The sequence below is a fragment of the Phaenicophaeus curvirostris genome, chromosome 16, assembly GCF_032191515.1.
Source record: "Phaenicophaeus curvirostris isolate KB17595 chromosome 16, BPBGC_Pcur_1.0, whole genome shotgun sequence".
Classification (NCBI taxonomy): domain Eukaryota; kingdom Metazoa; phylum Chordata; class Aves; order Cuculiformes; family Cuculidae; genus Phaenicophaeus; species Phaenicophaeus curvirostris.
The window spans coordinates 5,079,093-5,096,006 of record NC_091407.1 but is presented as its reverse complement, the minus strand read 5'-3'; the positions used below and the strand labels follow the sequence as shown (position 1 = coordinate 5,096,006).

Sequence of the window (16,914 nt, the reverse complement as noted above, 5' to 3'; positions counted from 1 at the left end):
TTGTTTAAGGTAAGCAAATCAGATCTTGACAGGCTGATTTATTTTTGTTTTATTCTCAGCTGATGTAAGACTTTGGTTGGAGTTGCATTTCTTAATGCTTTTATATTTTCACTTCCATCACTATAAAATGTTAGTGCCTCTTAGGACTGAAAGTGAGATTTTGCAGCAAGTGGAATCCTGCAGAAAGCAGAAACTACTGGCCTGTACGTTATGACTTCGCTCCTGTGCTTTGCCTCTGGACCGTGTTTTAAGGCTTTGAAAGCCTGGTGCTGTAGGCAAGAGAAGATGAGAATAACACATGTTCAGCTAGGCTATTCCGATGTGTTTTAGGGCTGTACAACAAATCTTAGACACTCACTCCTGCAGTTCCCCCATGGTGGTATAATAGTTCTGAAAACCCAGGGCATACATCTCCGGTTTTTATTCTTTCATATGTTTGTGTTTTGGTAGATGATAGTAGGCTATGGCTTCCTTTTTTCCATGGGGAAAAAACCTGTCTCCATCCGCTTTTGCGTATTGTGGATGTTTGTTTGAGCTGAACTCATTCAGGTTTTTCCTTTGCCAAGGCTCACCAGACCCTCTGAAACCTGATGTTTATTCTGCTGCGGAAGTATTCAGCACCTCTTCAGCAACATTAAACCCGTCACTCCTGATTAATAATGTGCCTCTCTATCAGGAAAGCCAGCATCCTGTATGCTCTCTTCTGGGAGCTGAAGGTTTTCAGATTATTTCTGCAGTACCTTCTCGGTCTCTCCCTCCCTGGGCTGGTATGGACTGCAGAACCCTTTCATGTAGGAGACGTTCAGTCTTTTTATTTTCACCTCCAAGATTCATTATTTGGTGTTTATCTTCACTGAGCAGCATTTCCCATCTATTAACTGAGCAGCTTCAGGAGCAGCGTGTGTAGCTGGATTGCCACATAGTCCAGGACCACTTTATATTTCTGAAGGCTCTTGGCAGTGGGGGTAGAGGTGTCTGGCTTTGCCCTGAATTAAAACCTATTTCCTGGGCAGGGACAAGTGGAGTTCCTGCTCGTTATGGTCCTGTGGTGTCAGGTTCTGCTCAAAGGTAGCCCTAAAACCCTCTAGATAATTTCTTTTGCTCTGTTTTTTTTTTGTTTTTAAAGGAATTCTTTGACTACTAATCTCATCTCTCTCCTCCTTTCATGAAATTGTGTCAGAGCCTCCACACAAAATATGACAGAAACAGGCCCGTTCCCAGCAAAGCCACTGATGGGCTGGAGCTGTTCTCCAGTGATGAGCCGAGCATTGAAAGCTGTTTTTGCAAAGGGGCTGAGCTTCTGCAGTTGTTTCGTAGTGATATTTTCTCTTCTCTTTCCCATTTCAATACTGCAAGCTCCTGAGGCTATGGATGCATGGAGACAACAGTCCCAGGATCTGATTCCAGGCTGTTCTTTCTGTTGCTTTTTACTGAACCACTTTTTGTTGTTACGGATGATTTAAATTCTTGTCCTGGGCCCTGATGGTAGTCATTCATCTACAAGCTCTTCCCAAAAGCATGGATTTGTTTATTTTTAATCACACTTTCAGCTGCTCGGCTCTGACAGTGAATGACTCAAGAGTTCTCTTTCTGCTGGATCTCCCTTTCCTGGAGAACTGATAAGCCAGTCCCTGCTCCTTTTTCCTTGCTGTTAGCTGCTGTTGCTGCTTCAGGTGTCTTCTCAGACTTTCATGCACTCCATTCAGTGTTGTAGAATCGACTCCATTAAGATTTTTTTCTTATGCTTCTAGACTTAAGCAGTCAAAGGATGTGGTCGGGCCTTATTTTGTGTTTTCTGGCATTTTCTCTGTACTGGACGAGAAAATGGGCCAACTTCTTTCTTGTTAGAACAGGCTCCTTCTCAAAGGAACACAAGGTAAATCACTGTCTTTCCCCAGGCTTTTGGGGTTCAGGAATTATGTGCCATGGTCCACGGCAGAACATTCCTCATGGTGCAGCTGGATGCATCCTCTCTGTACAGCAGAGGTGGATTGGGTAGCTGTGATTGAAGAAGGGGTTTGGAGGACAACAGAGGTTTGTATGGGCATGGAGTAGGTCTGCTGTGCCTCGCCCTCCTTCTCTGTCCTTTTGGGCCTTAATAGGACTGGTTTGCTCATTTTTACGCAGCCGCTAATGAGGAGCAATCGACGTGAGCTCCGCTGTTACTCCTTCCTTCAGCATCTGCTGCCAGAAGTTAATTCTGGCAGAAAACAGGGGGAGGAATGTAAACTTTCAAACTGGAAGGTGAGGAAAGAAATGCCACAGCATATGAGGGAATTATTTCCATTTCTGTGGTTTATTGTGGTGTTTGAAATACTGTTAACCTACAGCACAATGCTTCTGCTCTTCTGGGCTGAGCCCGGCCTCTCCAGTTAGTTGCTGTCATGTGGGAATGTGAAAAATAGAGAAAAAACAGCAGAAGGCAGCGAGGGGAGTCTGCAGAGCAGGAACGGACTGTGAGCCTCCAGGCATTTCCATATACCATGGTTAGAAGCTAACTCCTGAAAACAAAAGCAGGAGAAGCATAAAGGAGAAAAAAAAAAATCCATATCAATCCTTTGAATTTGTATTCACCTCCTGTGAGTGAATGAGAGCTTTTAAAATCCATCTTTTGTCTCATTTTTCTTTAGTATGGAAAGTAAATTTTCAGTGAGAAACTTGAAAGACTTTATCAGTTTTTCCTCCTTCTCTTGAGAACAAAGTGCTCTTTCGTCAGACCTTTTATAACTTTAAATGTGAAACTCTCCCCCAGCATCATTGTTTCTGAAGAGACAATAAAAGCCAGTGCTAATGCTGTCATTTCTCACACTTCTTGCTGCTCCCTCTGAAATCATATTTGTTTATATTCTGCAGAGCTTCTGAAAAGAAAAAAGCGGTCCAACTGTTGAGTTCGTGCACTGTGGGGCACAGCAAAGCAGAAAGCATTTAGGCATTACCACCTTTGAGGGTGAAAGTGATAACTGTGGTCTTTCAGAAGCTATAAATAAAAGTAATGTGTTTAAAAAGAGCTTCACTAAAGACTTAAGTGGCAACAGCTGAAGGACCTTTTCAGCTGGAACAAATCTGAACTTTTTCTTTCTGCCGTCAAACTTGCAACCCCGGTAAATCCTAAATGTTTTCTGTGGATTTAGTGACTGGGTAGAGTTACAGTAATTCAAAAGAAATTCATGTCCTTGCCAATGCCTATTAGTCACACTTGCTGGAATTCTGTCTGCTCTGCTCCTAACACCATCTCAGTGCCATCTGGATCCCTTAATAGCATCTTCCCAACACATACATTTTCTGCTCCATTCAATAGTTTCCTGTACGGCAATAGGTTTTCCACATGGCCATGTCCTCTTTGCAGATGGGGCCTCTGTGAGACATGTCCTCATCGGCAGTATCCATGCTGCTCCACGGGCAGTCATGGAACACATCTGAGAACATTAGAAACATCTAATTCAGCGTCAGCATTCATTCGGGGCCAAACATGAAGTTGCTAGATGGTCGTGCTGTACCCAGATGTTTCTGTTCTCTGCTTTTTGTGGTTCCTGCATGAATTTATCTTGGATTGTTCCCCTCACCTGAAAGTAACTCCCACGTGGAACAAGTTGAGGCGTGCAAATTGGTGATAAAATAGCATCACGTATCCTATGCAGTTGTCCCCAGACAGAGAGAGCGCAAGGTGTATGCAGACTAAAGCTGCCTTTGTGGATGCTGGTGCATCAAAAAACAGTACATGGTTGGCCTTGAACCTGAATTTACGTAAATGAACACATTCAAGTGCCAAGCAAGTAAATATTTTTCAATATTTGACTGCCGTATCTTAACCACCAGCTGCAAATGCTTTGCTGTGTTTATATATAGATAGGATTTCCCTTGCTTCTCTCTCTTTGCCATTGGGAAGAGTTCCCCAGGGCTGGAAAGCAAAGCTGGAATGGTACAAACTGTTTGCTAATGGTTCTTAATGCTTTCCCACTGCAGCTCCAAGACACTTAACAGCGTTAAAAATAGGTTAGAAGAAGGCTAAGTAGTGAAAGCTCTAGTCAGTCCTAAAACCTCTCTGGTACAAAGAGGTTACAGCAATGTTCCCAGTCTTCAGCGCAGAGGAAGCAGCAAGTTGTGTCTCTGCAGGAGAGCGGAGCTGAAGCAGCATGGAGGGGAGCTCCCCACACCTCGGTGGGAGCGCCACACTGAGCCTGGAAAGGGGGATACCCTGATAGCTGGGGTTCTGGGAAGGAGCAGCACCTGAGGGATGTGCCCAGGGGCAAGCACAGAATCATAGAATCACCAGGTTGGAAGAGACCCACCGGATCATCGAGTCCAACCATTCTTATCATGTAGGGGAGAAGCTGTGACTTCAGCCACGCTCGGAGATGCTCTTTGTATGTGCTGTTGGTTGCAAAATAGACAGGCTGTTGTCTGGCTGCGAGTGCCCCAGGCTTTGAGTCTCCACTTTTTCCTTTGTGAGGCTCTAAGGGCATGAACAAATTATTAAATCTTAAAATTGCAGGTGAAATAGCAGAAAAATACAGTGACTTAAACCTACCTTTGTTACAGGTCGCTTGTGTCTCAGGTCTTTGCGAAGTGTTTTTGGTGACTGATAGGAATGGTTTTAAGGGGCACCCAAGAGGCCTGAGCTTAAACCTTTACATGGAGAGACGTTCTGCAAGCAGATAACAGCAACAACACAGCTTATTTGGGAGGCTGGATGGGGAGAAACGTGTCCTAAATTAAAATTCAGCATATCAAGTATAGAGGAAGTACCGAGAGTCCCGTGTCTGGCTCTGACCTTTCAGTAGCTGCTGCACTGTTGTTCCTCAGAGGAAAGCATTGCTGCTCTTGTAGCCTGCTCCACAATCCATTCAGAAACATGCTGTTAAAAGCATTAATTCCATTTTGAATTTCCATTTTTTTACAACCTTTTTGGTCTCCTGCTTCTTCAGCATCCTCCATCCCCGTTAGCTTTGTGTCTCTTCTGGAAATTACTAATGATCATCTTTAATGGCCTAGACAATGCTAAAAGCTGCTCCTCGGCGCTTTGGAAGCTTCCAAGAGTGAAAAAACATGATACTTTATAATATCTGAAAATTACCAGCAGGGGTCGGGCTTACAAATAATTTAAGCAATTCAAGCTACGTATTTATATAAGGAGACATTTCTGTGCTGAGCGTGTTGTACATCAACCAGCTTCTATGGAGAAGTTTTGCCCAGTGGATAGGAGGGAGGACTTCTGCTTTGTAGCTGGAATTTCTGTTGCATAATTTTGGGATATTGGCAGATGGATGCATTGTTTACTGTCACGGTGCAAGGATTTTCAGCTTAATTTAGGTCATTTAAAAGTGAGCATTATCAAGCAAGATAATTAATTTTTAAAAAATCTTCTGGAAAAGGATGCTGAGAAAATTGAATGCAGAGATCAGTGTTAATATGCATTAGTTGTGCAGTTAATCCCAGGAAGTTAACATGCAAAAGGTGAGGTTCTTGAGGCAGCAGTAAGGTTTTTGTACTCTCTACTTAAATGGAAGGAAAAATGTAATATCAAACGTTTTTTAATATCTCCTGCCTAACAAGTTTGATGGAGTTCTCTGAAGGGCTCAACATCATTTGGCTGAGGCTGATATGGTTGATATATTTGATCTTTCAAAAAAGCTTTGAGCCAAAGGTCAGAAAGAAACTTTGCTCTGATGGAATAAGAAAGAAGGTTCTTTGTTGGATTAATGAGAATATAAAAATCACAGCGGGTGGGCTGTCCCCACGTGCTGTCTGCAGGAATGGCTGGTGGTGGCTGCCCGTGTGAATGGGGCAAAGCTCTAGGGGTGCTTTGCCAGAAGGCTCTCCTCACTTCTACTGCCTTGTTTCTAGGATTTCCTGAGCCAGTATAATGCCTTTCTACTTTGTAAAGCTTGATACATTTTTCTGCTATCGGTTTGCTTATGTAACACAGATATAAAAGAGAGAAAATCAAACAAGTGTTTTCACAATACTGAGGGTTTTCAACTAAGTCCTAGAATTTTTTTTACTGGGGACTTGTCCAACACAAAGAAGAGCTTGTGAGTAGTGAGGTGGCAGAATTTGAGATAATGTGAAATTATTCAGCTTATCCGACTGTTCAGAAGACTCTTATGATGCTGCTCAAAATGGGAAATGATCAATAATTGCGAAACCCCATGCACGTTTAAAAAAATCCCTTTATTTTCCTCCCACAATAGTGGGCTCCACAGGAGCTTTTATCACTCAAGAAAGAGATCTTACATTATTGCGAACAGTTTTCTAAAAGTATCAGGTAAGTGCTCAGTAATTAAAAAGACGAATAGAATACCAGGAATTATTAGAAAAGAAGTTGAGAAGGCGGCCAAGTTCCTACACCTGTGTTGGAGCAAATACACACTGGGCAGGGAATGGATTGAGAGCAGCCTTGAAGGATTTGGGGGTGTTGGTGGATGAGAAGCTCAACGTGAGGCGATGTGCGCTTGCAGCCCGGAAAGCCAACTGTGTCCTGGGGTGCATCAGAAGAAGTGTGACCATTAGGATAAGGGAGGGCATTCTGCCCCTCTACTCTGCTCTCATGAGACCTCACCTGGAGTACTGCATCCAGTTCTGGAGGCCTGAGCACAGGAGATATATGGATCTGTTGGAGTGAGTCCAGAGGAAGCCACAAAGATGCTCAGAGGGCTGTCTCCCCTTTGAGGACAGGCTCAGAGAGTTGGGGTTGTTCAGCCTGGAGAAGAGAAGGATCTGGGGAGATCTTAGAGCAGCCTCCAATACTGAAAGAGGACCTAGAGGAAAGCTGGAGAGAGGCTTTTTATCAGGGAATGCAGGGATAAGATGAGGGGGAACGAGCTTAAGCTGAAAGAGGGGAAATCGAGATGAGATCTTAGGAAGGAATGTTTTCCTGTGAGGGTGATGAGGCCCTGGCCCAGGTAGCTCAGAGAAGCTGCGTCTGCCCTGTCCCTGGAGGTGTTCAAGGCCAGATTGACTGAGACTTTGAGCCACCAGTGGGAGGTGTCCCTGCCCATGGCAGGGAGATTGGAACTGGGTGATCTTTAAGGTCCCTTCGAACCCAAACCATTTATTCTGTGATTCTATGACTAAGAAATTAGCCTTTGTTATTGCATTGAATGCATTTGACTACTATTCGTAGTTCTAGCAAGGAGTCTATATAAAGATTGAAGAACAACAAAGAAGGGCAATGAAGATGAGCAGAAATATGGAAAATCCTCAATGTGAGGAAAGATCAAATTGAGATTCTTCAGGAAATAATAGAGGAGAGCTGTAAAGTGGTATGGAGAGGGGAGCATGGTACAGTTATTCAGAACTTCTCATAGCAGAACTAACAGGCACTCAGTGAAATAATCACATGTGAAGTATAAACCAAAATGAACTAATTTTTCATACAGCACATAATTAATTGTGGAACTTACTGCCAAGCAGTGTTCTGAAGGCCAAAAGTATAAATCAGATCAAAAAGAGCTTTGATGCGGTCGTGGAGATTTTAGCTGTTGGTGGTTATTAAATGTGATGGTTTAGACTCAGGCTCTGGTTCAGGAAGGATCTAAGTTGGATTTGCTTTATAGTCAAGTTGTATATCTTTAATATATGTTAAAAAATTACATTTTCATCATGCAAGCTTCTATCTTTTAGTTGTAGGTTTTAACTGCCTCAGTAGTGTAGGGATAATCCAGTGCTGCTGCTGATTTCATGGTTTGCTTGGTTATCTGTGGTGGGACTTGTGCAGGGACGCAGTTTCTATTAATTTTCCCTTCTTCTGCAGGATGAAGATTGAGGAGCTGGAAGCTGAACGCAGCAAGCTGGAAGAGGAGAACAGAACCTTGGAAATGAAACTAGAGAAGCTAACACTGCAGGTAGGAAAAGTTGAGGTCCAGAGCATCTGGAGAGCCCGACATGGTCCATTTGCTGTAGGTGTTCTAACAGATGTGCCAGAATGCTCACAGCACGCGACTTCACTGCTCTTGATCTGGCCAAGACATTTTTTTGAAGCCTATACAAACAGCACCAACACAGCTGTATCTCTGACCGTGTTATTGGAGTGTTTGCTGTTAGATGCAATCACACAAAGGCAGTTGTCTTTTTCCATGGCTTTGCCTCAAACCTATTCTTTTTCTTCTCATGCCCTGAAAAAACAGATCCATTTTAAATAACTCTGCAATCATAAGTTGCCTGTCCCCCAGTTCATTTGTGCCAAAGCGGGAGTGTTGACAGGGCTTAACAGCACAGAGCCGATATGAAAACTTGAGTTTCATTTGTACTGAAGACTCCACTGCTGCTATCAGCGATGGAGACAGAGACTACCAGTTTGTGGCCTCATTAGGCAGTAGTTTTACAAGCCAGGAAGCGTCAGTGCTGTTGAGAAGATGACAAGGCAGCACGTCCAGGCTGCAGACATGGAGAGGCAAAAGGTGTGGAGTCAGAACGAAAAGGTGTGTTTCTTTTGTTGCGCTACTGGGGTTGTTTTCCTTTTCCTGAGGTAGTGCTGTCCTACATGGCAGAAGTTCTTCAGCTTTTCACTCCAGATGGATCAGTAAAATGTCACCCTCCCTTTAAGGAGGACAGGGACACCTGCAGCAGTGGGGTGGACTGTCTGTTCAGCTAATGCTCATTATGGGAACAGCTTTGCTGTGCAGAGGAGGGGAGGGGAGCTGCTTCAAGCTTTTGTAGTGTTTCCTGACTGAAAGGTGCTGGAGCAAACAAGAACCTGAGCCTGTTTGTTTAATCAAAGCCCATCCTGCAAGGAACAGCGTTCTCTCTGGCTTCTCTTCTCTCTGATATGCTGAACAATTCAGCATTGTAGCATTTCATTCTCTTAATTTTTCTTCCTTTCTCTCTTTTTTCCCCCCATTTTTGTTTAAATTGCTTCATGGTAGAAAACCTGCAGGTTTGAAATTACTGAGATTTCAGACATACCATTGATTTTATCTTGACACCTATTAGAGGTGAATCAAATCTTTTTTTTTTTTATTACCAAATCCTAGAGACAGGGGAAGTGACGGCTTTGATAAAGCAGGGAGCTAAGAACTGCTGAGCATCTCTGCTGAGCCATGTTTAGTGAGAAACCTGTCACCCAGCTCTCCTTTAATTGGGTTTCACTCATCCGAAGGAGATGAAAGCTTTGGGCTGGTGTTTGAATGCTTAGGGCTCCAATAAACACAACATCAGCTTTGGCTTCAGAGCCGATTATAACTCGTTCGGGTCACATTTAATCTGCCTGTGTTGACACACAATGAGTGCTGTCTTTCCAAGAAGGCTTGACCAGAGGAATTCCCTGTTTCCTCTGTGATGTCCCAAGATTCTCTGCTTTGTTTGCTCATACTGCTCTGGAGATGCCAAAACACCAAACTTTCAAAACTGCACATTCAAAGAGGAAAGGTCTGAGGTCTTCAGTGTAGTCTTGCTAGTTGTCTGCCTTTTGGTCCTTAGTAGAGGAGATCAGCAGCAGCTCCCATTCGGAAAGCTGAGCTTTCACAGTTTAGAAAAGTGATGTGGTGATAGGAACAAGATGGGACCTTCATACTGTGTTAAATATAATACAGTAACAGTTGTAGTGCTCACCAAAAAGGCTTTGAAAATTAATCACAGGATCCCCATGACCCATCTCACTAGTAGTGCTCACTGTTGGAATGAAGTATTGTGCAGGTCAGGGCTTTCTGAAGGGTGTGGAGAGACTAGGAATGACCTGCAGATAGAGCAGGGCCAAAACGGTATAAAAAGGATGAGGTAACATGTACATGTGGAAAAGGAGAAGGAAGGCGGTCATCTGGCTTCGCAGGTCTAGGAAAGAGGAATCTGCCTGTCCCCCAAAAGGTGAGTTAATGAGCTGGATTAAGGTACTCATGCTCTTTCATCTGCTTTGCCAAGGCTGAGGATGTGACTTTAATTCTGTATTTAACAGGAAGGAGTTCCCCTTCCTTAGCTTCTCACTTTACTTGTGTCTTAGAGGGCTTACTTAGCTGCCAAAAGCAGCTTATCTGAAAGAGGAGGAGTAGAAAGCAGAGCATAAATATGGGAATATATAAGCTGAATGTAAAATGTCAGTATTGATCAGTGTATGCCCACCTGAACGATCAAGATTTCTGAATTCTTCAGAGGTGAAAACGTCTTTTTATTCACCTTAAGGATCAAGTATCTTGACAGGTCAAGCTTAGAATTACTCTTTTTTTTTTTTTTTGATAAAAATATTGGAAGAAGATTCCTTACAGTGGGAACTCAAGTTAAGGAGAAGCTTAGAAATTCAGCTCTTGTGTCAGTGCTGAGCAAATACGCTAAAAATATTATTTTGTACTCAGATAAGGTCACTGAAATGTTGCTAGTTTGACATGTTATTTGTTCCCATCTCTGAAAGAAGTCACTGGGAATTGACGGGTTAAAGTAAAATACCTTTAGCACAAAGTGAAAAAAGTAAGACAAATGTTATATACTGAAATCCCAAGAAAATTTTAATAAACAGAAAGAGGATTGAAATTAGAAACATGGGAAAAGAATGCCATCAAATCAAATAGAGGTGTAAGAGAAAGTAAGGGGCAACGTTAAGCAAGGTAGGCTGAGCACAATTCCTGACAAATCTTTATCTGCAGTTTCTTTTTAAAGTAAACCCTTTGGCTTTCCGGAATTGTATCTGCTAAATGAAAGATACTGTGTATTAAAGTTGTGAGTTAGGAAGAGGCAGGATGTAGAATTAAGGCTTTGACTGCCTTACACTGGCCTGAGGTCTGTTGAGTTTGTAAAATTGCTTGTGGTGAATGAAACCTGGGGAGATAGAGCCAATATTTGGTAATAATCAATGTTTGACTGCATTGATGTGTGAAAAGGAGTAAAGTTTCCAAAATGTTTGCCTCCTCTCGCATCCTTTTGTACCCGAGTACAAGTATTGGCATTTGACTTTTGCTCATCTCTGCTTTGGCCACGTGGAAAGGTGCTTTTATGGTAGATGTGTGATGCACGCTTCTTGAGCTCAGTATTAGCCAATAAAGAAACCAAGATACTGATCGCTATCCACACAGCGCAGGTAGCATCTGACATCTCTTCGCAGTCTGTGCTTTTGTGGGGACAGCTTGAATTATGGCCAAAGGCGCTTTTCATCTCTACACACCCCTTCTTCTGAAACCCCTTGGCTCTTGACATCTAGCTGCAGTCTGCATTGATTTTCTTTCACTGGTATAAAGACTTTAGCATGGATATTACTCACTGGTCAGGTCTTTACTGCTAATAAAAATCTCAGATTACAAAAATGCAAGAAGTACTGGAACTGTAGAGAAATGACACCCTTCTGACAGTGCCTCCCCATTGCCCAGGACAGTATATTAAGAAAAACATTTGAACTGCGGCTCAGGAGAGGGATTCAAATAATATCTGAAAAGACTGGGTTTAACCAGACAATTATACCTCCTCTTCCCTACTATTCTTTCTTCTGATGAGGCAAAAAAGGCTTCCAGGAAAGTATATGCACTGTTTCTGCTTGGTCTACAGTGGGAGACTTGCTGAGTTTTCAGTGAAAGGTTTGGTTTGTTTAGTTATCTGAATTGATCTGGGCCATCTTCCCGAGCTGCTGGTGGAAAAGTGTGATGCCAGAAACAAGAGACTGAACAAATCAGTGCTTTTTGGGTAAAGTGGGAAGAAAGTCTCCTGAAGAGTGTTCAATTAGCATTTCTTACTGCTAGGAGCCTGGTGTTTACAGGCAACCAGGCAGATGTGAAGTGTTCCTTATGCAAATACTACTCTCCTGCTTTTCCTGCTGTCCTCTACTCTTTGAGCTGAAGGAGAAGAGATTCTTCAAGTTTGGCTGCTTCAAGGAAGATTGATTAAAATCAGCTGCAGTTTGACTTAATTGGATCCATATGCTTGGAGAGTGAGCAGGACTAGTTAGAAGTCTTGGTAATTCCAGTTCACAGCTGGTTGGTGAGAAAAAATGAAACTCCTGTTAGAGTTCGGATGAATGGATCTGTACAGATAGAAGGCAGGGAGATGCTTTTTTTCCACTGAGATGTGTTTGGGCTTGAAAATCACCTGTAGTCCCATAGCCAAGCTAGCAGCCTAATCCCTTTGAGTGTGGGCATGTGTATTTATCAGGCTAAATGGAAGGAGTCTCGCTCTCTTCTGAGTAAAAGGAATCACCTGTAGATGTTGGCAGGCAAGGAAACCTGAACAGGGTCACAGAAAGCTGGGAGGGATCTCCCAGGACTTGGTGAGACCCTACAAAGGTAATCTGACTTTGTGAAAGGTTCCTGGTTTGACACAAACTCTGAGCTGATCAACTTTGAGTGTGATGCCCCTGGTCACAGTAGTAACTGGTTATGTTTAGCATTTCTGCTGGTCAGTAATACAACAGCAACACTCATAAAAATGCAATATTATTCATATATATTATGGGTTCTTCCCATTATCTCAAAATGCTTGGAAAGAGTTGACTAACTGCATGGTATGGAGACAGACACCAGAAAACTTTCCCCAGCCAGAAACTGGTATTTATGCTAAATTTTGCTGTCAGAATAGAAGGGACTGGATTCTCTATTACAGTGCCTGTGAGGGAACTGCCTATGAAAAGCACACTCCACAAGGTATTTGGGAGTATATTTTCATGCTACCATGACTTTATTAATGTGTTTTAAGGTGTTCGTTAGTGCATGTGCAGTATTTCCTGTCTAAGTGTCTAACTTTGCTATTGTTATCGACCATTTTACGATTTAAGATATTAATTGGTTAATTCGAAGGCTTTAAATTGATTATTTTTGCACAAATGAAAGCATAAACCACTTGTCCGCTTTGGTGGCCGTTGTGTTGTTGCTGTAATGGTTTCAAGATTTCTGCAAGCAGAAGTAGTATCATTTTTTAGTAAGAGTAACTGATATCATTGGTAAAATTAGATACAAATAGAGCGAGTGTCTGAAGACTTGTCCTGTTTATTTAATTTAGGTCAATTTAATCAGCCTGCCTAGTGATGCCTTGTGGTGGTCCCCCCAGAGCAGGAGGCTCTGTGCAGGGGAGGCTTAGAGGGCATGGGAGGCTGCTGCCTGCTGTATTAAGTCCTCCAGGACTGAAATTTGATGGATGCTGATGGTGTTGGGGCATCTACAATGCTCTCATATTTCTTTTCCCCTTATCTCTGTGACCTTTGTGGCTGGGCTAGCCTCCTTCTTATCCTAGCGCTGTCTTTTGAGGGATTAATAGAGTATCTGGGAGCTGTACCCCAAGTGCAGATTCCTCTGGAAAAGGGAACATTTCTCCTCTTTAAGCGTTAACAACTCATTTTATAGTTTGGACTTTGGTGGCCAAGCAGTAACTAGCTTGTAGTTAAGAGCCCAAGGCAAAGTTGAGGTCATTTAACATTCTAACTGTTCATTATGTGACCAGTGAAGAATGATGAATTGAATCATTTACAGTGTTATAAAACTTAAAGGGTCATCGTCAACCTTTCAGCATTCCCTAATTGACCTCTCAAATGCTCACAAGTCTTCTTCCTGGATTATGTCCATGCTGTGCCTTTCACAAAATTCCTGTCTTTTTTCCTTCGTCTGTGCGTTTCGTGCTATCCTCATGAGTCTCTGTGGCACAGCTTCTCCTTGTTGAAAACCTCAGGTGGGCAAGTTCAGCCCTTTTTTAAGAAAACCCAAACAAATGCCTTCTTTAAATGGGTTTGGGCAAACTGCTTGGCATCTCTTCAGCCAGGCTTTTGGCAAGATGTAGAACAAATTTGTGTGCTTCAGAGGGATTTAATTACAAGGCAGAATAGCTGACAATTTGCAGCAGGAGATCCAGTAAGAAGTAGATGAACTGAGCAGAGAAGTGCACGTCCAGAACTACAGAAGGTCTTATCGTACTGCCCCGGCTCATCCAGTACATTGAGTTTCATGGGAGCTTGTGGGAGTGGATGGGGAACACAGTGGTTTGTGATCCTTTCCACAGACTCCTGGATTTTGTCAGCAATAAGCTCATTCTTTACAGGCAAAGATGATCATCTGAATTTCACAGGCTGCAGCACATCTTCACTGGCATAAGGAAGCATGTATCTACTCAAGTGTGCATTGGCAGAGGCCACTCTGGAGGATCAATCTGCAATTTTGCTCAAAACGCCAATGAAAACCATGTGATAAACGTCTAATATCGCCTTGGTTAAATATATACCATTTCCATTTTTGACCCAGTAGCTCAAGTGTAGCACAGACATTTCACTCGGGGATTGTCATTCCTGATTTTTAGTCTCACTGCAAAGGTATTTTCAGATATTTGCAGCTACTTTTACACCTTCGGGAGTCTCCCCATGACCTAAATGCCCTCACTGCTCAATGTAAGCCTACAACCTGGACATCACAGGTGTCCATTTATGACATATCAGGTCTGTGCTGCTTGCATAGAGCATTGGAGAGTAGGCACACAGCAACTAGGCTGTGATTGCAGTGAGGATCAAGTGAATCAGGTACCATGGGTAGCAGTAGCATTGGAGGTCACCGAGCGTGTACTCTGGTGGTTAGCATGAGCATAAAACTCTTCAGTTGCTGCTTGAGCTAGTTAGGCTAAGCTGTGGCCAGACTGCTTGGCTGTGGAGGTATCTCTGGTGTTCGCAGGGAACTGGGAAGGGGACATGCTGAAGCGCTATCCACATGGATGCGAGGGAAAAGAACTTCCCTTATAATGTGCCTATAAATTGTGCTGAAAGGATTATATGTGTTATTTGGGAGAAAATATCATATATCCTGTGCCACGTGGATAAGGTACTGAAGAAAGTCCTAGAACGTCTGTAAAGTGGAAGGAGTGTTGAACGTGCTCCAAGCCCGCAGGACTACATACAAGTGAATTAGCTGGGGCTACGCCAATATTGGTACATGTTAATTCTCAATATGTTGCAATTGTTAGAATGAGCAGGAGTTAGAAACGTTCCGTGGGAGCAGGGAGTAGAGGCATAAACATGTCATCAAGTTGTAGATGTGTCATTAGGTGGCTTGAGGAGAAGCTGTTTCATGGCCTCGGTGGCCCTGATAAATGTGATGTGCAAAGGGGATGCTGAATAAAACAAGGACATGCTTGCTAGTACAGACTTGCTAATGTTTGTTAACATCAGGGACCAGGAGTGCATAGACTTACATTTGTGTGGGGAAATTTTACCAACATGCCCTTTAAAAATAATTTTTTTTTAAAGGAATTTGCACATTGAATATTAAACACCTGGAGCTCTAAAAATTTGACTGCCAGCGCTAAGGCCGTGTTGTTTATTTCATGCAGCACCTTTCTCGAAGTTCAGCAGAAGCTGATTAACTTTTGCATAATACATTTAACACAAAAATCCATAATAAATTCTTTCATGTACTTCTGCCGCTACCCCTGAAAATATCAGCAGTTGTGTGGCATCACACAGCTCATTAGATGAGCAGGAGGGGAAGAAGGGGGAGCACTGGATTTCCTGAACAGCTCTGTAACAGGGAAAGGTCAGTGCGCTAAGTGTCGGTACCTGAGCAGCAGCACGGAGAGCTCAGAGCAAGGAGGAAAGGAGCTGGGGCACGGGAATTGTCCCGCTGCAAAATGTGACTGTTACCAGTACAGGTGAGGCACAAAGTTTAAAAGGTGGCATCCGTGCTAGAGGTGAAAAATCTATGATATACGCAAAATGCAGATGAGAACACTGCTATGCTGGGGAGGAGGTTGTTCCTAGAGCGGATGTATTTTGCGGGGGACAAAGACTAAGAAATTAACTTAAGAGTCCTACTGTGGTACAAGAAAGCTGGCTTGAAACAGGTCTTGATTTTCTGACCAGGTGTTGCAGAATGGTGAAGTTTTACAAGTCATGCGGGACTTGTCTGCATGACAGGGGGTCACTAAATTTGAGGCTCTTCTGTGTGTGTGTTCTGAGATCATGGAAGTAGGGTGACAGAGACACCACTGTGTCAGTGTTCTTATATGATAAAAAGAGCAAGGATGTAAGAAAACTAGGAATGCATTCAGACACACAGGAATGTTTATGAAACGCCCCAGCCAACAACTTCTAGTGCAAGCAGATGAAGTAGTAGCGAGTGGTAATTGCAGAAGGCTCCTCGGCAAGAAGAGTGGTTCACTGATTCCCCACAATCATCCTGCAGGTGAAAGCCAAGGCTGAGGAGACAGACACGACCGTTTTAAAAAGAGACTTCACTTTTAAGCTCCTCTAATCTCATTTATCACACTGCAGAGTTTCAGGAAACGATAAGAGTGACTGTCCCTTTATAGTTTTCTGGTTTTTCTCTGTAGTCATTTGATGGCACAAATTAGTTCTGAATTATTTTTTCTTCTTTTTCTATTATTCTTCTGCTGCTTTGAATTGTACTGCGATGTCACAGAAACAATACAAGGATGTCGTTCAGACCCATATAGAGGAGGTAACGCCTGGCAAGGTTTGTTTATTGCAGCTTTGTGCTTTGTCTCATATTGCTGTGAGTACCACATCCATAAGTCACAGCTCTCTCCATCTTAGGCTTTTAGATTTTCTTACTTGGTATCATTTCAGCCTTTGCTTGATGACCCAATTATTTTTGATTTTTTGATTTAAACAAAGTAATGGGTCATAGCTGCATGCTGTCCTCATCTTTACCACTTGTATTGTGGTCTGGCTTTTTGCCACTGGTCTTTGTAAATTCAAAGTTTTCAATAATGTTCTTCAACAGTTTTATTCTTCTGATAAGGAGACTCTGGTTACTGTGCAGGTTTTTTTCTCTGCTACTTAGTATGCAGAAAAATTGACACTGTCTCAAAGAGACATAAGACCAGGATGTGTTACCCAGATTATGGAAAAGCAATTAAGTCAGAGTTTAGCTGATATGTTTTCAGGCATTGGATCAGGCTGCCGAGGGCGGTGGTTGAGGCACCATCCCTAGAGGTATTTAAAAGATGGGTAGATGAGGTACTTAAGGGTATGGTTTAGTGGCAGATAGGTATGGTTGGACTCAATGGTCTCAG

General features: G+C 42.8%; 1 protein-coding gene across 1 annotated transcript in view; it reads left to right on the top strand.

The window, feature by feature from the left end:
• The window catches only part of MAD1L1 (mitotic arrest deficient 1 like 1), a 354,589-nt gene that overhangs the window by 189,576 nt on the left and 148,099 nt on the right, over positions 1-16,914 (top strand). Inside the window, exon 15 of the mRNA XM_069870454.1 lies at positions 7,754-7,844. Within this exon, the coding sequence (XP_069726555.1) occupies positions 7,754-7,844 (91 nt within the window). The remainder of the gene's footprint in view (positions 1-7,753; positions 7,845-16,914) is intronic.